Genomic DNA, 21,598 nt, shown 5'->3' with positions numbered 1-21,598 from the left:
GGACCTCTGTGCACTGTATGTCTGACTTGAAGGGTAAGATGTCTGCAGATAGAAAATATGGGATTAAGGAACTGGGTTATTGAATGTCTCTCTCTTCTTCCCTTTCTCTTCTCCTGTAGAACCCCAAAGGTTAACGCTCTCACCTTAGGTAAGTGAACGCCGTGCTCTCCATCTGCCTCGGGGCAGGGTGCTGTAACCAGTTTCTTCACTGGATAAGGGGAGCAGGCCTCTTGACTTCAGAGGACTGCTGTCCGTCGTTTACTGCACGAACGGTAAGTTTCGAGTAACTCTAATGTCTTTAAAGTCTTTAGTAATGATGTTTCTTGTTTTGCAGGGTTCCGGCGATGGCGGATGACGGGCTGAAGTGAGTTGAAGATGGAGCCCGTGTGATGAATAGAAGCGCCTGGAAGCACGTAAGTAAGCGCTTGTTGCCTGCTTCACGATGCGCTCTAACTGTCTTTTTATTTTGCAGGTACAAGTTCGGAGCGGCTGCAGGGTGCCGGAATACCCACTGGGTTAGATGTGGAAAGGAGTAATGGCATGTGAGTATTAAAGTTCCCCAATGTCTTTAAACGCACCTTGTTTTGTCTTTCAGATGCGGGATGCAGCGCCGAAGGCCTCCGGAGCGTGCGAAGAGTTGGTAAGCTTTTGTCTTTCAGATGCCGGAATGCAGTGTGAAGACCTCCGGAGCGCACGAAGAGTAGGTAAGCCTTTGTCTTTCAGATGCCCAGGATCAGATGCAGAAGACACGATGAGCGTTCTGCTGCAGAGGATGCAGAATAACGCAAAGCAAGATTCATCCATCAGGTGTGGTTTAAATAGCCTCCTGTAGTGCTTAGGTGTCTCCTTCCACAGCCACGCCTAGGTAAGAAAAGAGTTCCTGCTTTCCAGAAGAGTTCCAGTGTTTTGAACCTAGGGAGTGGCTCCTGCCCCACCCAACAGGAAAAGTAGTTCCAAACAGAAGAGGATCAGAGGCTCAACTGGCAGGCAAGTAAGCAGCATGGTCTGCTGCAGGTAAGTCCACCCAAGCATTATGAGCCCGGCGCTTCCAGCGCTGGGACTGGGCATATTTATGAGCCTGGTGCCACTGGCGCCAGGACTGGGTCCAAAAGGTCCCAATTGGGACTGGTTGGCACTCGGAACCTGGGTTATGGATCTGCTTCCAACGGAGTTGGGAAAACCCTGACCTTTTGGAAGCAGAGATCATGACAGATGGGCACTCACGACCAGAGCCGCTGAGGTGGCTGTGGCCCTCGTAGAATGCATCCTAGCTGTAGTCTGCAGTGGCCTGTCAGCCTTTGCGTGGCAGAAGGATATCGCCGAGGATATCCACCTTGTGATGCCTTGTTTTATGATTATTATATGTCCGGTCCAGATAATATTTTAATGCCCTTTTCATGTCCAGGTAGTGCAGAGCTCTCTCCGCTGGGGAGGTGGTCGTTCTGAAAGAATGTAGGCAGAGTGATGGTGGCATTCTTGTGAAATTCTGATGGTTTACTTTGGGATGAAGTGAGGATTGGTGGAGAGGATTACCTTGTCCTTCGCGAATCGGAGGAACGGAGGGTCCACCACTAAGGCTTGTAGTTCAGAGACTCGTCAGGAGAACGTAATGGTGTTTAAGAATGCCACTTTCCAGGTCACAAATTTGATATTTGCCAAAGATAAAAGGTTCGAAAGGGGTTTTCATGAGACCGGCTTCGACTCATTTAGGCACCATACCAGTGGAATTCTTTTCTCTAGAGAAAAAGTGTGAAAAAGCCCCTTTAGGAAGTGTTTGAGCAGCCTGTCGCCTGTCCTCTTTATCTTGTAAATCTGGAGATTGCAGCCAAGTGTACCTTAATGGAGGAGATCGCAAGACCTTCCGTTGCCAGTTTGACTAGGTAGGGGAGAACCTGTTGAGGTTTTATGGCCAGTGGTTGAAGGTTGGGTTGCTGTGTACACCATGTACAGAACCTTTTGCATTTCTGGTTGTAGAATTGTTAGTGGACAGTGCCGTAGCTGCAGCCAGTATGCGCTGGCAATCCTGCGGCATGTTTAGGTGGCCGAATTCGGCATGATAAGGAGCCTCGCTGTCAGCTTGAGGGAGCCTGGATCGTGATGTAGAATCGCACCGTTCTGCCATAGGAGATCGGAGTGAGATACCAGATGGATTGGATTGTCTGCCGACAGTTAAAGGAGATCCGAGAATCAGGATTGTATGGGCCAGTATGGTGCCACCAGAATTATCTTGCAATGATATTTGCGGATCATCTGGATTGTTTTCCTGATGAGTGGAAATAGAGGGAACACATATGTGAAGATGCCGGTCCATGGGAACGAGAATGCGTCACCTTGAAAGCTCGGTTGTGGAATCCAGCTCGCATATTCCTTGCACTGCTTGCTGCACTGTGTGGCGTAGAGGTCCAGAGAAGGATGGCCCCATGCCATCCCCTAGGAACAAATGGGAGACTATGCTAGACAGAGCACTCTTACGACCAAAAAACACATAACCTTCGCAATCTGAAACCTGGAATGGTGAGTGGGTTCTACTAGGGGCATCCCCTTCAAGACGTTGTCAAGGATTGCCCACCATTTCAGTGAATTTGAGAGAGCCGGGGTGATGGTTATTTTGTCTGACCAGGACCCATGTGTTTTGGACCATCTGGTAGCTAGAAAGCTTTCTACTGGTCGCATGTTTCTCTTGCAATTGGATACTAGTGGAATGCAGGACAACAGTCCATAGTAGAGCCATGTATTTGCGCACCATGATTTGTTTGTTTGTAGCAAAGGAATTTGTCAGAGTTATTATTTTTTTCACTCTGTCGGATGAGGGTTTGACATGGCCTTGTCCCGTCAGAAACTGTGCGCCCAGGACCACCAAACATTTTGATGGAACTATGCAATATTTGGATTAAGTGATTGCAAATCCAAACTGTTGGAGAAGAGCTTCGGATTGTTTCAGAGAAGCCACAGTTTCTTGATATGTTGGACCTCGAACCAACCAGTCATCTAGGTATGGGTAGACGTGGTGGCCTTATTTTCAGAGGAAAGCTGCCACTGGTGCAAGGCATTTGGTAAAAGTCCTGGGGGCTGATTTTAGACCGAATGGAAGTACTCGAAACTGGTAATGACTTTCGCCAACCTTGAATCTGAGACACTTTCGGTGTCTCGGATGTATTGGGATGTGAAAGTAAGTCTTTCAGGTCTAAAGCCGCTAGATATTTGTGGGGTTAGACGTCTTGTAGTGTGACCATTTTGAACTTTTGATTTTTGATGTTTTTCCTTTAACTTTCGCAAGTTCAGGATTGGACACCACTTCCCGTCCGGCTTCTTTACTATGAAGTACCTGGAGTATACCACACACCACCCCCCCCCCCCGTCGAAGGTAGAACTCTTTCGATTGCCCATTTTTATTTTTACATTTGCCGCACTTCCTGTTGCCGAATTGGAAGGTGCAGGTGTGACACCTTTATGGGAAGCAGCGGTTTTTGTGCGCGCTTGAACTCCAACAGGTGGGCGTGCTGGATGGCATCTAGCACCCATCTGTCTTTTGTAATTACTTGCCACCTGTGGAGATGAAACGCCACATTTCCTCCCATCGGCGCGCACCTGAGGCAGTCATTGCTGGGCCTTCTTCCGTCTACCTCTTTAAGAGGTGGTTGATCCGCGTTTGCGTTGTACCTGGTGATACTGTGAGGACTGGTAGTTCCTTCTGTATCCCTGGGAGTAGCATCCAGATTTGCCGTAATTATTTTTTGTCCTTTGAGGACGAGAACCTAGATTGACCTGATGCACCTCGAAAGGAACGAAAGGACATTCTGCCCTGTAAGGAGTCTGCTTTCATTGTTTTAAAGGGCCTCATCGATTTAGTCACCAAAAACTCTCTCTCCCTCAAACGGCATGCTAACAACTTTAAGTTACACCTCCTGTCTAAAGTCGGTGCAGCATGGCCATCCTTGCCTTCTCAGGACAACCCCATTACCAATTTGCTTGAATCCAGTTTCTGCAAGATCCACTGCTATGTCCATGCTGTGGTTTGAGGCCTCCTCACCTTCACATATTTGTATTTTATATAGCGCTTTTTATCCAAGCGCTTCATAAAGAACAATTAGCAGTACAATAAAATCAGCATAAACAATTGTGTTCAAGATCAGCCAGTAACAAATCAGACAGGTGACTGAAGTAAGTGACTTTTTAAGGAGGAGCGAAAGAGAATAGGAAGTTATAGAATGGAGGGATAGAGGAAGGAGTTTACAGTGGAGAGGAGCAAGCAGTTGGAACGATAGAAAGCGAGATTGTGCACAAGGGGCACAGGGAACAGTAAGTAAGAAGAGTCCAGCAGAGTGGAGAGGCCGAGGAGGAGAATAGAATGAGAGAAGAGAAGCGAGATAATCTGGAGTAAGACCATAAAGAGATTTGAATACTAAACAGAGGAAATTTAATTACCGAGATGCTATTGCAAGGGCATTGGCCACTTTTACTCTTGCCCCGATGGTGAGCACTTTTTTTCTGAAGGCATCTATTATCCTGCCTTCATTGTCTGGGGGAGTGAGCATTTGTGCTGTGTACGAGCCTTGCGACCTGCTGCCGCTGAGACTACTGACTCTGGAGAGGGCTGTGAGGTTAGACATTTTGGTGTTGTATCCAGTGACTTAATTTTTTGTCTAGTCTCCCTTTTAGTACCGGTTCTGAGAGAGGATGTTTGAGAGTCCGTAGCCGTTCTGGCCAAACATGATCTATGAGGGGAAAACACAACCTTTCTGCGCTTACCCATGCGATCAAACAGAAAGGAGTTAAACCAAAATCCCGGCACGCCTCGGATACCATGGTGTGGAAAGACCCAATGTCGGCTGGAGGAGAGGGTTGTGCTGGACTACCCTGTGCGTCCAGGTCTGGGTCATCCATATCCCATGTATCGTCTCAGCGAGGTGAAATTGAAGGGGAAGTAGAGCTTGTGTCTCTGAGAGCTGTGTCTTAATCTGAATCTACCGGTTCTCCCTCTTCAAGCTCGCCTATTTGCGGACTATCCCTTCTTGGAGGTGGCGGTCTAGGTTGAGATTGGGCTCTATGTGCAGAATGTGAAAGTTCGGCGCAATCCCTGGATGAATGCCCTGGGTCCCTTTCTTCTTGCTGACCTGATATACCCTGGTTATTCCTGCATAGATGGACCCCCTGTTGCTGAGGAGGTGGGAGCCTGGCATTGGGTTGCCCCAGCAGCGTTTGCTGAGTGAAAAGCACCTGCAGGGAGAGCAGAGATTGCAGGTTTAAAAGAGGATATGATGAGTCATACCTCCAGTTCCAGATGGTGTAGATGGAATACCAAGTGGTACATTATGTAGCCATAGAGTGGTTTCTTGACTAGGCGGCTTGTCCTGTACATGAGGTTGGATCCTGCATTCCTTGGAATCGAAATCTGTGACCCCTGGAGGCTCAAAATCCGATGTTCTCATGCTGCAAGATTTCATCTGGCATGATGTTGAAGTAGGTTATAGGAGACACTCCCAGAGGAAGATGCCTGTGCATCACAGGATCCTCTGTAGGGGTTTTTAGTATTCATTTATTGCAGGATGATATATTGTCCTAATGTATTTGTTGTATAGGAAGTTCTGAATAAACGGTGCCTTCAGCCATGGTAATGGGTGAAGGAGTTACAGGAACTGCAGCCTCACTCCCGGAAGATTTGTGTTTTTTCGTCATCAACGAGAGGATCGTCAACGAGTGATGTCCCAATTTCGTCGTCGATTTCCTCGTCGGCGGATGCTTCGTGGACAGGTCTTGTCAGGAGGAGGAACTTTGACCTTCTTTAGACTTGCGAGACTCCGAGGAGGAATGGTGTTCCTTTTTTGACAAAGATGGGGTCTTCGTGGATGATTTGAATTTGTGCTTCTCCTTTGCCAGAGAGGATGTTCTCGACGAGTGCGAGGTGGCTTGGTCGACGGGCGTAAACCTTTATCTGTCAGTTTTGACAATGGTGTTTTTGTCGACAGGACTTTGGGCCGAAAGCCTTCACTGCTACCTGCCATTTTTTTAACAGGAGACTGGGGGTGTGATGAGGTCTTATCGTGGCTCATCAATGATTTTGGCTCACCTGTGTTTTTTCGCCGGCTGTTCTTCAGACCTGGACCTGCGACTTGATAGCGAACGCCTGACAGAGGGGGTGGTAGCTCTCCTACACCTTGACGAGGCTGCTTCCGCTGCCTTCATTAAGCCAACAAATCATTCAACGGTTTCTGTCTTAAAGGGTTTTCAGTGAAAAACCCTGACTGATTTCACATTCCTACGGTGAATGGTTAGGCTAGTGGCAGTATTTTTAAAAGTCTACATGCCTGCAACCTTCATAGACGTTTTTTAGGCCACAAGTCCCACAGGGATGAACAGGATTTTTTAAGACCAACGGTCTCCATGTTTGTAAACCGGACCCTAGACGAGTCGTCGGTTGCTCCGGTTAGAGTATAAATTGAAAACTGATATATTTTGTGTGGAAAGATAATTTCTCCTCGAAGAGAAGAATTCAAGGAATCCCACCAGCTAGAAAGACGGTTGAAATCTGAGGTGAAGCTCCTGGGGCAAAGCTATACACTAGACGTTCTATTGGTGGGGACCAAAAGCACCCACAACGACGTTGATGGGACACTCAAGGTGTCAAACATTTTCCATAGGGAAAAAGTACTAAATTAAAATAACCGGGGATTCCTAGCCGGACGACGGAGAATATTCACAGCATGTGAATCCAATGCTGGAGGAATAACCAATTACAATAATGCAGTGAGCAACCAGGCTTTCTGTCCCTCATACAACAGAAATAAGTGGGGATGTCCTGGTAAAATGTTAGTGCTCATCCTAAATCCAAAGATCTCTACACAGTCTAACGATTTTGAAAGAAAACTGGAAGATAGATCTCCCAATTCAGATGAAGCTCCATAGCCAGTTATAGTAAGACACTGAAGGGTACATGGCACCAACTCATACTACTAAAAGACAATAAATTAAGCACAGAGAGCCTTACGGTTCCTTATCGAACACAAACAATTAAGCACAAAAGTACAAGGTTTTTTCCAGGTGACAAATTCCAAATCAGGAGAAGTCCGTTTCATAAAAATGCTTAAATCGCAGACTGTCTGGGGTTTTATGGGCCTTTGAAATCCACCAGAGGCTTTTAAATGCCTCTGCCACATGAACACTTCACACAGCTTACCATAGTGCTATATATGCTTAGAGCTTACTAGACTTGGCAAGTCTGGGATGAACTTTAGAATTGGATGGATGTTAGCCAGTATGGATGTTCGGGGGAGGGGGCTTGATCATTTACTCCAGGCCCCATCGACAGAACATTGGCCAACATACTGCTTCCTCATAACCTTAATTATTTCTATTTTGCCATCAGCGGTATGAAGCTCACCATTACTCGAGCACATGATGCTATGCACGTTGATTGAGGGTATGGATGGTGGACCATTCTGCCTTGTTGAAATAGGAGCTCCTTCTGAAGAAAAAAAGCAACCCCCAACAGAGGAACTTCAAAAGATCAGAGATTGGATCTGTTTAGCCAGTTCAATGTACTAACATGTGGCAACTCTGGCTGTGCTGTAGCTTGTGGAAGAGTTTCAGAATCAAAGGCCAGCAGGGGGAGGCGCGGATAAGCCTACCTAATGCCTGCCCCTCTCCTCCATGGAAGTAGAAAGGTGTCCACTAGGAAGTCAGTGTCCTCTCCATTTTGCAATGCATAGAGAGAAAACCTCTTGTGTGGGGTTGCAAAAATAAGTGGAGAAGCAGTGATCCCCATTGTTGGAATACAGATTTTTTCAAGTTTGCGGCCGTTCTGTTCATACTGGGTTTACGGAAGCATGCTCAGGGAGTCTGCCTAACACTCTGAACCATTTAACAGGTTCTCTCAATCAGTAAAATTTTATTTTCCATCACCCAGACCTACAGATGAAGAAAAACGTTCAAAACACGGGAACCTTGTACCACCCACGTTTGTTGAGGAAGAACACTGCCACAGTGGTCAGTGTTGTCTATAAAAAAACTAGGACTCATCAACCTCAATAGGAAGGGTGAAGAGCAAGACAATGGCTTTAATTCCAGGAAATGATGCAACATCCACTGACCACAGATTTGCAGATCCCGCAAGGGCACCACTTGAACTCAATGTCAACAACATTGGTTATCGCTAGGACGTTGTTAGGCCTTAGGCCATGTACGGTGTGACGAATCCCAGTCACATCTTCCATGGGGGATGCCCCTTTGCAAGAGGCCAGATCGTTGCCCGATGGTCCCACTGGGGTGGTGCTCAATGGGTTGATCTCATGGGAGGAGAAATCCTTCATTGGATTGGTGACAATGGCCCTGGGAGAACGCAGTACTCATCCACCCCTTTGGTGTCCCCATCTTCCTTAACCCCCTACTCAAGTTCCTCTGGTCCCCCACACCACTATTTGTTATGGTTTATCAGACGACAGCCTTAAAAGAACTTGGACAAGATGAAACAAGGAGGCAAAGGCCCACCGCGAAACCAACACACGTGGTACAGCTGCCCAAAGGCAAGTCAAATGGTAAAAAGGGAAGGACTCACTGGAAGGTCGAGCAACCAGCCCTGGAAGAGCAGGGAAGGAGACGATGCTCCCGTTCGAGGAATCCGAAGACTGGAGGCCGGGATGCAGACTGCCACAGGCACCTGAGAGGTCTTAGCAAGGCAGCCCTTATCTGTGGCAGAGACACAGGAAGCCAGATCAGAGAAGACTGACCAAGAACAGCAAAGGGAGCAGCCGAACGTGAAGGAGAGACACCGTAGCTGCAGAGCCGCAAGAAGGAGGGCGCTGAGAATATGATATATTTTATTTATAGCACGCCCATACATAAGTGTTTCAGAGCGCTTTGCTCCAGCGCCCGAAGAGACCGTAGACCACCCAGAGAGTTACCAAAGGTAGGGAAAGGGCCGGATCAGTCAAGGAGGCATTGAAGGAGCTGAGGAAGCTCATGCAAACATGAGAAGCCGTAGGGGGTGAAAGGGATCCTGTGCAACATATTACAAACTTGGCAAACGTTGTAAAAACACCCCAAGTATTACAAGGGGATGAAAAAGAAAGCCGGCAAATAGGTAAGAACTTTATAAAACCGAATCAGAACATCCCAAAGAGCACAAGGGGGTGAAAAAGAGAATTTCCAATAGAACTCAAGCTATGTGAAGCAGATAACCACGTCCTAAGGGACACAAGGAAATAGGAGAAGATGCATACAATCAAAGAAAAACATTGAGATTACACCTGGGTGGGAGAGTACCTGGCAGGGGAGTATACCAGGTCTGTCCAAGTGGACACTAGGTAACAAAGGGGCAAGGATCCCGCCTAGCAAAGGGAACAGGGTCTGGGACCAAGATGAAAGTGGGCAAAGCCCACCAGTGGAATCGAGGACCCACCAGAAGTCAAAGAGAATTATAACCACTGGGCTGGAGTCCAAAACACTAAGATTGTTAAAGCTGAAGGAAGGAAAAAGAGGGATGTCAAATGTAGACTATGATAATTAGACGGGTCAGTGGAATCTTTAAAATATCTGGTTCTTTATTGTACGGCCTTAACTAATCTAAGAACAAATATTTTGGGGAAACATATTGAAAAATGATCCACATGGTATGCGGAAAGATGGTGGTGGGCCTTCTGGCAGCGGGAAAGGCTTACATGGATATTATCTTTGATAAGATTTTTAAAAGAAATGTTTAACTCTGATGAGTTTGTCTAAAGCAAAAGTATGGGAGATACGAGAGAAATTAATGTATTGGATGAAATGTGTGAGAATAAGTAATTGGCATTGGATTTTATTTGCATGTTTGCAAATGTTTTAATGTGGGGAAGGATAGGGATAAAATGGAAGTTAAGCATGAATGTGGATGGTAAGGAAAACGGGATTCTATAAAGGTTAAAAAGGTTTTTATTTTTTTAAACCAAATGCCATAAAAAAGTTTAAAGAAAGAAGCTGAAGGTTGTGGAAATCAAGTCAGGCAGGAGGGTAAACCAGACTTGATACACTGTTGGAAACGTCTATGGTGCGGTCTGGCAAGTTAGTGAACCAGGCCTGACAAGAGACTGAAAAGGATAATTGTTTGTGCTACGGGCTGAGGAATAAGAATTCCCCAGAGGATAGTTAAGGAATGTTATTTCGAGTGAAACCAGGAACCCAGGAAGAGGTTGCCCCCAGGAGAGCAGGGAACTGGGTTATCTTTAAATTGAATGAACACTGAACAATGAACTATATGCATCCTTTTGCAGAAGAACTGCATCTGGGTGTCAGCATCCAGAACGGGAGAGCCATCCTTCTGGCATTAAGAAGACACATACTATTCCTTTAGTTTGGACTGAAAGTTAAGGGATGGGAATAGGATTAGACACAGGACGGTGGACATTTTTGTTTGACAGGCATCTTGATCAGGTCCATAGTATTCTTTTATTGAGGCAGGGCAACCCCCTCTTCGTGGTTGGGGATAGTTAGGCCATTCCCAAACCCCACCTTTTCCTTTCACGGATACAAATAAAAGTTTGACCCGAAGCAAATATGCCACCTTTGTCGCATCTCTCTCCTTCTGCACCCTTACAAAGGGCACACCCGCCCCATGTCTTTATTTTTACGCAATTTGTGTCTGTAACCTGGAAAGACTGTTAGGGTCTCTTAATTCCAGCTTTTTGGCAAGTAAATGGAGTTGTGTCCTTCTCATGTAATGTTTGGCATACGTTTCTACAAAGATGTGGGACATCAGACCAAGCATTTTTCGGTATGTAAGAAATTACACTAAAAGGTTCCGTAGCAGCCAAGACCCAATGACTAGAGCCCGATTTCTCTTCTTTGGAATTTGATGCATAGACATGAGGGGGAGGAGGGAAATGGAAAAATTAATTTGGTATGATAGCAAAAACACTTGCCATCACCTGCCAATTCTCTTATACCATCTAGGCAGAGAGATTTGGACTGGCGCTTGGAGCATTGAGCATGCACAAGGGAGCGTATGTGGTTGACCTTGAATGCTACTAGTCATGCTCTAGTCCAGTCTCCTGTTGGGGGTCAATAGCTAGCAAGTACGGAGAAAGGACGTACGAGTTGTATGCATTTTCAGCTTCCTTCTACCAACAACAGCTTCGCAATCATTGAACCATTTTTGATTTACTGTATCTAAAACTGTATGCATAAATTGTACAACTGGGTTTGCCATCAAATGCTGCGCTGTCACCTCAGGCTTGTCGGCAAACTTCTTCTTGACCAGCTTCTTAAGACTATCCTCAATCCCCTTCTTAGAATTCTTCAGGATGTCTTCTGACTGGTCCACCAGTACCACTGTATGGCCGGTTGCAGCAGCAGTCTGAAAGCAAATTAAGCAAGAATGAGAAGAAAATCAGGGCCACGGAAATAAGCTAGAGATCATATACACGTGTGACAAGAGAGCAGGATCTTCATATCTGTAGGATAGCAGAAACTTCTTTGACTTTTCAAATCAGCTCAAAACATTTTAGACTACATTTTAGACAAATGTGCCTTGCAATGCTTCGAAATCCAACAGTTCAGTTAAGTTATCGGGGGATCAAGGGCATCTGTAATTTCACATAATGGCTTAATTCTTAAGACTTTGTAATCGTCTACATTGAAGTCCAGATTTAAAAACTAAATTAAGTCCCGAGGAGAGTCCCAGTCTGCCCCAGTCCTTTTGCAAGAGAGGAGCTGCAGCAATGACCTGCGTTTATTTTCAGTGTGCTTTACACCGTTTTGGCGCTTTAAACATTTGACTGGAACTCCTAGACTCCACCTTAAAAGGTGTAGGCGGGCACGGAGCCCCGAGGAGAGTCCCAGTCTGCCCCAGTGCGCTCCAGAGCGTCCAGGCGTCTGTCTGGAGTATGATTGGCCCTTCCACCCGCCAACGCACGCTGCTTGAAATGCACGTGACTAATGACAGAGTGATTGAAGGCAGCAAGGAAAGTGCCGCGGTAATGAGCAGCAAGATAAGCAGAGCTGTAAGAAATGAACAATTGCTTTTGTAATCCCTGAAAATGACCTCAACTGAATGCGTCCCCTCACTAGAATTCTTAGCTAAAATGATTGTTGGTGGTAATGCAACACTGGCAGTGGCACGTGAATGTGCTCAAAATGTATCAGCCTTGCCACAAGTTGAGTTGGTAGTAGAAGAGCAAAACAATGGCCGTCTGGTAACAACAGAAAGTGCTCCATTAACGGTTGTTGTTTCAGATGAATGCTATAAAGCCAATGCACGAGCGGCAAATGTGAAAACATTAGCAGCAGAAACTTCAGTTGGAAACATTGTAGAAAATAATCTTGCCGATCAAGATGTCAATTTCACTCGCGTTTGAGCCAAAAGATGCCATGGGTGATAAAGCTATAGAAATAAACACGGCTTCGTTTCCATTGTCTTTTGATATAACAGACCACGAGCTTCTACAAATTCATGTCTACTGACTCAGCGCGACTGAACACGTTCGTGTTCAACCCTCCACTTCTTACAGGAGATGAATGTTTGTCATTACAACATCCGCACGACAGTCTATGCGGAAACACTGACCTACAAAATGAGTTGCTCTACGCTCCTAAATCACACGTTTTGCTCAATGAAAGGACAAGAATGAAGCCTTTAATGCTGCATCGAGAGAAAAAATGTGCAGCATTGTTTAAGAGGGAATGAGACAGAAACTGAAGGAGAAGAGCTCTCAAAAAAATCATCTAATGAAACAATGGAAGCTAAAGGAGACTTGCAAAACAAAACAAAACACATTTTGGTGCACAAAAGTGCTATGCTGACTGGAGCCCTTCAGCATTCTAATAGTTCAACAGGTCAGCCTACTAGCACTGCTTCGCAACTCGCGAGTGTCACTCCTGCAGATAAACGATTAGCAGTAAATTGTTCAACAGTTCCAGCAAATTTGAACAAACTATCAGGACATGATCTAGTAGCCCGCGAAGCACGTCTAGCTGAACGCCTGGCAGCTGATTATCAACAAATAAAGGATAAGCTAATTAACAGCGTGAGCTCTAAATCTGTGAATAAATCGCATTCACAGTCGAAAACTACAATTGAGGAGGAGGAGCTGCGAAAGTTGCAGCATTCAATCTTACATTTGCTAACAAAGACCCAGACTAGTACACCTCTTATGAAGGGATTGACATTAAAAAACCAAGCTGCATCGAGCAATGATGTTACCTTACTAGAAGCTCCGTCCACAGGTCTGGCAATAAAAAGTGTCTCTAAGCCGCACATTGACACAAGCATGAGCTCTAACACAACACAGCCAAGCATTGATCCTCTTCAAACACATGATCACGACATGGAGTGAAACAATAAAGCAAATCTATCAGTGGCTGCAGACATTCAAATTCATAATGTACTTGCAGCAACCTCGCTAGCACTAATTCCTTTTACGAAACTGCATGAGTCTTTAAATTACTCTATAGAAGAACAAGGTACACAACTTTCTACCATCCTGTTAAAATTGGAGAAACTTGAACAAACTAACAATACTCTACAATCTCGAACCGAAAGAGAAGCAGAAATATCATCACAATGGCATTACCGGCTAGGTGACCTAGCATCAAGTGCGCACACCGACAACGCAACTCTCCTGAATGCTGTTCTTGAATGTTTGAAATGGCTGAGGCATAAAGACAATAAGGAAAGTGGGCAGTTTGGAACACATCCCACTAACCTTACTTCCGGTCATCAATCTCTGTCAAAAGTATTGGATCACAAACTTTGTCAATATACGTTTTGAGTGAAATACCAAATGTGCCAAACTCTGATACAGCTGCAGGTCCTGCTGTTTTTGGGAAGAAGCAAACTGAACCCCCGGCTATAAATGCTCCCGCCATTGTGGCGAGTCGCGTTTCATTCTTAAATGACTGTCCAAGCACTAATATTAGTGCATCAAGGGATGTTTTGGTAACAGATGCTAACCAACTGAGTAAGCAGTGAACTAAAGAGAGAGCGACTAGTGAGTTAAAGCAATCATCTTTTGGAATCTTTACCAGGTCCGCAAAGAACTTGCAGAAAAAGAGTCTTGTCTCAAATAAACCCAAATTAGTACAATCAACCTCTAAGACTGAAAGAAAAGGCGCAAAGCGCAAATCAACTAATACCAAACAATTTGTACGAAACTTACCTACTCCTCAAAAACTGGGGCTATTTGACCGTAACAAAACGAAGAAAATACTGAAGATACACCAAGAGCAAACTGATGTGTCAACTAAAATGTCAAAAGCAGCTGATCAGAAAACTGCAACCAAAATACAAAATTCAAGGAAAAGAGCCAGAATTGATTCTGATTCGGACATCAGTTGGGTGCAAGACGAATCAATCGATTTATGTGATCTTTCAACATACTCCATCGAATCAGACAATTCTATGAGCTCTAGTGGCGGAAGAGGGTCGCAGCATCTGACCCAGATGGCTCTAGAGGCTAGTGCAACCACATGTGGTGGACCCAAGAATCAGGAATCTGTTGATTTAGCTAGTTCAAAAGTCCCTGAGCATGGAGTAGTAAAAGCGCCCGTGCGTGGAGGAATGAAAGCATTGACAGATGCTTAAATTCCTAGTGTTAAAAAATGTGACAGCAGGCCGTGCTGAAAAGCTAATCCAAAGATGAAGCCCAAATGAAGAATCAAAGTGATCTCAAGAATAGTATGAGGTCAGAGTCCCCTGATGGGAAAAAAACAAAGACCTGGAAGATCAGAGTCAAAAATCTCTTTCCTGATGACAAGGACATCAATTTGAACCGAAGAAATTTGATGCATTTATTGCACACAATACCATCACTTCGGACAATTACCTCGGATGATATTGTCATTGTGGAATATATTTCAGAGGATGCTGCCCACAGAATATTTCTGCACATAAAATCATACGCAGTAGCAAAAACTTGCTGCAAAGGATGAGCTTCTATGGGTTTGACATCCAGGTGGAAAAGGAACCAACTGACCAGAGGGAAGTAAGTAACTTGTCCCCAGCTAGTGCTAAATCCTCAAATGAATGTAGAAGAGATGTTTTAAGACAGCATTTTAAATTGAAATCACCTAAATCCAAAGAAGTGCGATACCTACAAAGGAATGACAAAAACTCGAGAGGAAATGCTAACTATAGACAGACCTCATAACTAGCATGTCTCAGTGGAGAGGAATCGTGTGGTATAATCTCATGGAACACCAGAGGTTTTAATCATCTGTTCCAAGAATGCAGGTGGTAAAAACAGGCTAGTCCGGCCATTTACGGGGTTAATAACATTAGTTAACAACGCTTATGGATGGAAAGTCATCGAAATACATAATCCAAAGATTTATGTGCAAGGAACGTTACTGCTGAGGGAATCAGAAATAAAAGTGGATGTGAAATGTCTGTTACTGATAAACATATATTGGAATCCTGTCATGATATCTACAGTAGAATGTATCAATTCTATCACAACAATCATTGATCAGTGTTTAATAACATGCTCAAACCTTGTAATAATAATTTGTGGAGGAGATTTTACTTATTCTTGGTATGAAGATCAGCAAATAAGTTCATCTGTTGTGCCCTCAGGACTGACAAGAGGCGATTGTTGTAGTCAAGCTCTAAAAATAAGAAACTGCGAAATGATAAATGGCAGAGTACAAAGTGACATTCCACCTGGTTTCACATGGCAGAGAGAGAGCTGTAAAAAAACAATAGACTATTTTTGGATCAGCTCTTTACACTGGTCAAAAAATTGAACGTTTGGATATACACAAGTCATCTAAAAGCGACCATCATGAACTGGTGTTGACCTTACTAATGACAAGGCGTGGTGTAAAACTAACATATAACTGTCCACTTGAGATAAATCAAGGAGCAAACGATACAGATGTTGAGCAAAAATGTAAAGAACTCATCTAATGATTTAGCAAAAAGATTAAACTCTGCTTCAACAATTCTGTACTAAAAAACAACAGCAAGAGAACGCCTGTCCAACTAACAAATATGTATTCAGTGTGCTGGTTAGCTCGGAGAAAAAACAATTGGCCAAAGATATAAGATTTCTGAAAAAAAGTGGAGGTTGTGATATGGCGATTAAAATCAGAAAGCGCAAGGTAAAATATCGAAACTAGCTCAAATCATTTAAACTAATAAGAGATCAAGAACAAGCAGAACTTATGATGAAGTTGATCGTACAACATAAAGTAAAAGATTTTTGGACAATCTTGAACACAGGATCACTATGCCAAGAGGCAAGACTAGCGAATGGTATTTCTGCATCTGCCTGGGAAGATCACTTCAATCTAGTCTTCAGCGGCAAAGTGGGACAAATCGAGAAAATAACTTTGGACTGTCCAGAACCTTGGGATTCAATTGAATCAAAAGATAAAATTCTGACATTGATGCAACAACTAAAAAACTCACGCGCGGCAGGCCCTGATGGCTTGTCAAACGTGATGTTGAAAGAAAAAAAAGGAACTTTGGGCTGATTTCATTGAGAATCTTTTCCAACTGATATCGATCTCAAAAACCATTCCAACATCATGGACAACATCTGTTATTGTGCCTATTTTTAAGAAGGGCAATAGGGATGATCCGAACAACTATCGCCCTATTGCCCTTCAGGACAGCATAGGAAAAATATTTGCAACATGTTTGCAACAAAAGTTAACGTCTTGGGCATATGCATCTGGCCGAATGGATTGTAGACAAACAGGTTTTACTAAAGATACAGGAACTGAGGTGAACCTGTTGATATTAAACTTATTAAAAGTTGACGCATTGAAAAATAAAAAGAACTTGTTTATAGCCTTTATAGATATGCGTCAAGCTTTTGACACTATTAACCGTGATGAATTATGGATGAAATTACAATCATGGTCCTGCCCACCAGCCTTGCTTCAACCACTGATTGCATTACATAATGATACCACTACAAGAGTTCGCTTGGATGCATCAGGCCACCTGACAATTTAAATAAAAACCTCTAAGGGTGTTAAACAAGGGTGCCCACTAGCTGCCCTACTGTTTAAACTATTAATTTCAGATATCTCAGGCAATCTAGAAAATACTCATCGATTTCCACCTAAAGTGAATGGACAAGAGATCAGCTGGGCATATTACGCAGATGATATTGTGTTATTTGATCTAACCCAAATTGGTCTGCAACGACTTCTGACCAACTTAGTCACATACTTTCAAGAAAATGAGCTTGCCATTAATACAAAGAAATCTAAAATCATGGCAATTACATCAGGAGCAAAAAAGAGAGTCAACCAGTTTAAGTGGTCTGCAGCAGGCGAGACAATCGAGACTGTATCAACAATCCGATATCTAGGCGTGCATATAAATAGCCCGATCTGTGAATCAGTTTGGGTAGCAGAATTGAAACATTGTATGTCCATATTGACAATACAAGGCCAAAAGCTCCATTTTGAATACGGCAAATTCACACTCCAACCTCTACAGACTTTCTATGTACAAAAAGTAATTCCCATAATAACGTATGGGGCGGAAGCTGGTTGGAACATTGATTGTCGAATTTGGGCCATCTTGGAAGGTAAATTTTGGAAGAAAATATTGCGACTTCCAAGTAGTACCTCGATTGTTGCGATAAGATATGAATTGGGCCTGGAACCACTACATGGAACTATCCAATGGAAATCAATTGCAGCCTTATGAAAAATGCAGCTATCAAATATAGCTCCAGCGTACAAGATCTTTGAATCAACGTCTAAGAATCCACATGGAGGAATTCTTTTGTCCTGGGCAAATAAAATCAGGAATATCTTGAAAATAGCTGACATCTCATGGCAAATGGGAATAACAACGCCACAACTTGCAAAGAAAAAGCTAAGGCAATGGAACTGGATTTTGAACGAAGAACAGCGTTCGTCAATGTCCTCATCCCTGAACTTAGGTTTGTCTTGTAATTGCCTAGACAAAGTTCCAAAATATCTATTAAGATTTCCTTCCAGATGGCATCGGAACAAGTTTGAGGTTTCGTTCGAATGTTTATAAAACCAAAGAAGTTCTGTGGAGAAGAAAAGATCCGAGGATCGTTGACAATCTATGTCGATTCTGTACAATGGAAATAGATTTGTTAAAACATCTAATCATGGAATGTCCAACAATAACTACTCAACGGATTTGCTTTTTGGGCAGATTTGCAACACTTTACATTAATTTGGATGAGTGGTGGTGGAGGCTGCTGACTGGAAATAATGTGATGTTAACTTGTGCTGTAATTGATTTTCTGGAAAAACTGCTGGAGTAGGAAGATGCTCCGTAATTTTGATCGAAACATACGGGTTACAGTATTCCAACAAAGTGCTGGTTGAACCCATATGTATGTTTGGACCCATGTGTCTTATCATTTAATGAAGTGTGTTATGATGTGATTGTTCGTGTTTTGTAATTAAAGTTTGTAAAAACTAATTGTTACAATAAAAAATACTAGCTACATCATAGGTTTAAGACTTCAGAAAAAATCCTTGACCAGCCCTGCCCTTAAACTATTATTTCTCTAATTAAAAAGGTATAATCACAATTTTTAAATATTTTAACTCTGAGATTGCAGATGATTTTTTATTACTTAAAACTTCAAAAGGGCAGCTAATTTGCCCTAATGATGTAATACAATGCACTGATAATATTCCATGCTTTCTATTAAATAAGATGCCACGGGGATGCACATACAGAGGGATACGGGATGTAGGGGGTTAGTGTGCAACAATCAACTGCCTGTACTAAATCCCTTCAGCATTATTTGACAATGGTCAAATGGACAAATGAAAAAGTCCTATCAAACCAAAACGTGCTTATGACCAGTGCTCCAGATAAGATTAAAAAGTTCGGAGGAATGTATTTTTTTTTATTTATTTTTTTTGGGACTACAACTATAAGTCCAATTCCCAATGGGAGTATTCTATAAGAGAGAGTACAAATATTTTTTCACTGGAAAATGCAACTGTTTCCACAATAATTCCTTTGCACCTAGTTATTCATACACATTAAAAGATACAAGTTTACTTCCTCCAAACAGACAGTTATGATAGTAGTTTCTTCCTGTGTGCACTATTGGTCCAAACATATCCATGTAGCTCTGTGGGTGAAAGCAGGGGCACATGGTCCTATACGTGGGTTTCCTATTATTTGTTTAGAGTATTTTTACTCCCTATTTTTTTTGGGAGTATTTCACTATTTTTAGGGAGTACAAGTGGCTGATACACCCCTTTTCCGTAGGCCTGCTTATGACTAATATAAGTCTTCTTCGCACACACACACACATATAGAACAAACAAAAGCAAGATATCTAATCACGTTGAACATAAAATAGAATCATACAATATTTCACAAATATATCAACCGTCAAATGTCTATCACAATTTGCGATAGAGAATATAAAAATATCATTAACGATTGGCAATAAAAAAGATCCGAAGAAAAGAGACACATTAAACACATTAATGAAAAGTCTCTCTAAACCACAAAAGTATAACTTTCTACATTTTATATAAATTCATTAAAAGATAGTGCAAGCTATTTATGGATGCATTAGGGGACAGTGTTCTATATCTGGGAATGGATCCTTGCACAAAGCAGCTGTGATCACTAACGATTCAGCCGAAAAAAATGGCTGCCTAAAACTGATCAGAATCTATGCTGTCCAGACAGGCAACACATTTTCAATAACATTTAGTATATTGCTCCATTAAACATACACACTTGATCAGAATGTGATGGGCGGTCACAATTTCTAAACGGCATAAGCGACATAACCACCTCTCCATCAAAAGGCCTTTCCAAGCACCGCATTATTTAAATACTGGCAAAATATTAAAAACGCAGATATCAAATGAATCTCATAAAAGTGAGGCAACACAACCTAATGAGATAACTACGTTGTTGGCCAATAAGAAAACTCTGGGTGGCATATTGCACATGCCTCCTTTTTGTAACAATTTCAATATAGATTGCGAGCAGTGCCATGAGGAAGATTTAGCCTTTGCCCTACGACAGTGATCTTCTCCCTCTAGAAAAGCTATTGCTCTGGCCTCCCGTGAGAGACTGCAGTCGCATTTCACTCACTAAAAGCCCTATTGCCAGATTTAAGACGTTCGCCATTATAGGCTAAGCCTAGTAAAGAGTGTTTCTGTCCTCTGGTCCATGCGATTTTTGCATACAACATACACCTAGCAATCTTGTAAAGGGAGATAGGGGAAGGGAGACCAAGCTCAAGCCACAACGCCTCAACTGGGACTGCATTAGAAACGCCCAACAAGGAATGCAATATCTTACCTTCCGCTAGTTCTAACCACTCTATATGTCGGTAGGGCAACACCTCAAACCCATATAAGATTCCTGGTATGACACATTTGTTATAAACCTCCAGTAATCCACTGAATGGCTTCCCTTGCTAAGCAAAAAGTTAATAAATTTGCCACCTTTTCAGTTTCGGGGGGTAGAGCTACCACGTAGAAGGATATGGAGATGGGGGGCAGGTGTCAGGATTAGTCAGGCGAGTACAAAGGCAGCGAATATGGCAAGGGAAATGTGCACCCAGGAACTACGACTCAGGTATGCTAGAACCCAGGAGTGCAAATAGAGTGTGACATCAAAACCAATATATGAAAAGGGATGTGGGGTAAGCACCGGACCGCGAGGAAAGTCGGCAAGCGCCTTACCCCCAATTGCTGTTACAGGTACTGACAGCGCTAAACCCACGTGGAGGGCAAGCAATGACAGGATCTGTGTACTAACACTCTTGATGGTATTACATAAGGGAACTTAAGAACTGTACTCACGAGGACGAGATAAACCTCTTGAATGTCAGCTAGCCCACGAATCCTGTTGAAGAAACTGGGACCCCGAAAGGCTAGAACAGCAATGGAAGGAAAACTAAATACCTAAATGGGAATAGTGTTTACAAAATAGTGAGGAAAACATAAGCATTCACACAGGAGCTAGCTACTACCGCGCACCACACCTAATAATCAAAGGGAAAATAAATGCAGAAGTGCAGTGGAAAACATGGAATGGATCCTCTAGGAAGAAAGGATCAGGAGCAGGGAAAAACGAAATAACCTATGCAAACTTCTCCCTACCCCTCCAAGGAAAAGACAGGAAACTAAACTAAGAGGAAGGCTAAGGCAAATGGGTAACAGCAGCAAAGGACAGAGTCAAAGAAATATAGAACACAGACAAACTGGGCTGCATCTAAAAGGGGAAAGCACTGAGAATTGCTGCCTGCAAACAGAGGAAGACAAAAAGGGAAATCAAGGGAGCAGAAATCAATTAGCGCATGAATCCGAAATTCAGGGCGGAGGAAACAAGAAAACAGGAACAAGGAAGTAGGTACAAAGGCAAGGAACCAGGAACCAGGGACTAGTCAAAAACAGGAACACTGCAATCGATGACCAGCGCTGGACTGAAGTAAGACTGAGGCTTTTAAAGCTGCTTAACGAGCACACGCCTCGGGTGTGCTGATTGCTGCACCTGCCGCCACAGCTGTTACCTATCCTCCACCCAACCTTGTGTTGCAAGGGTGGAGGTGGAGCAGTGGGCCAGGCATTCTGGGAAGCATAGTCATTTGGTTAAAGAAGCATGCTGGCTGCCAAAAACCTGGAATGGATCCGGAAGGGAAGT

At 43.4% G+C, this 21,598-nt stretch overlaps 1 protein-coding gene across 1 annotated transcript in view; it reads right to left on the bottom strand.

The window, feature by feature from the left end:
* The window catches only part of HADH (hydroxyacyl-CoA dehydrogenase), a 525,417-nt gene that overhangs the window by 363,053 nt on the left and 140,766 nt on the right, over nucleotides 1–21,598 (bottom strand). The window contains exon 2 of the mRNA XM_069630865.1: nucleotides 11,195–11,323. Within this exon, the coding sequence (XP_069486966.1) occupies nucleotides 11,195–11,323 (129 nt within the window). The remainder of the gene's footprint in view (nucleotides 1–11,194; nucleotides 11,324–21,598) is intronic.

This window comes from Ambystoma mexicanum, chromosome 6q (genome assembly GCF_040938575.1).
Source record: "Ambystoma mexicanum isolate Mex_15411 chromosome 6q, UKY_AmexF1_1, whole genome shotgun sequence".
NCBI lineage: Eukaryota > Metazoa > Chordata > Amphibia > Caudata > Ambystomatidae > Ambystoma > Ambystoma mexicanum.
Note: the sequence above shows the minus strand (reverse complement) of the source record. Positions and strands in the feature narration are given on the sequence as shown.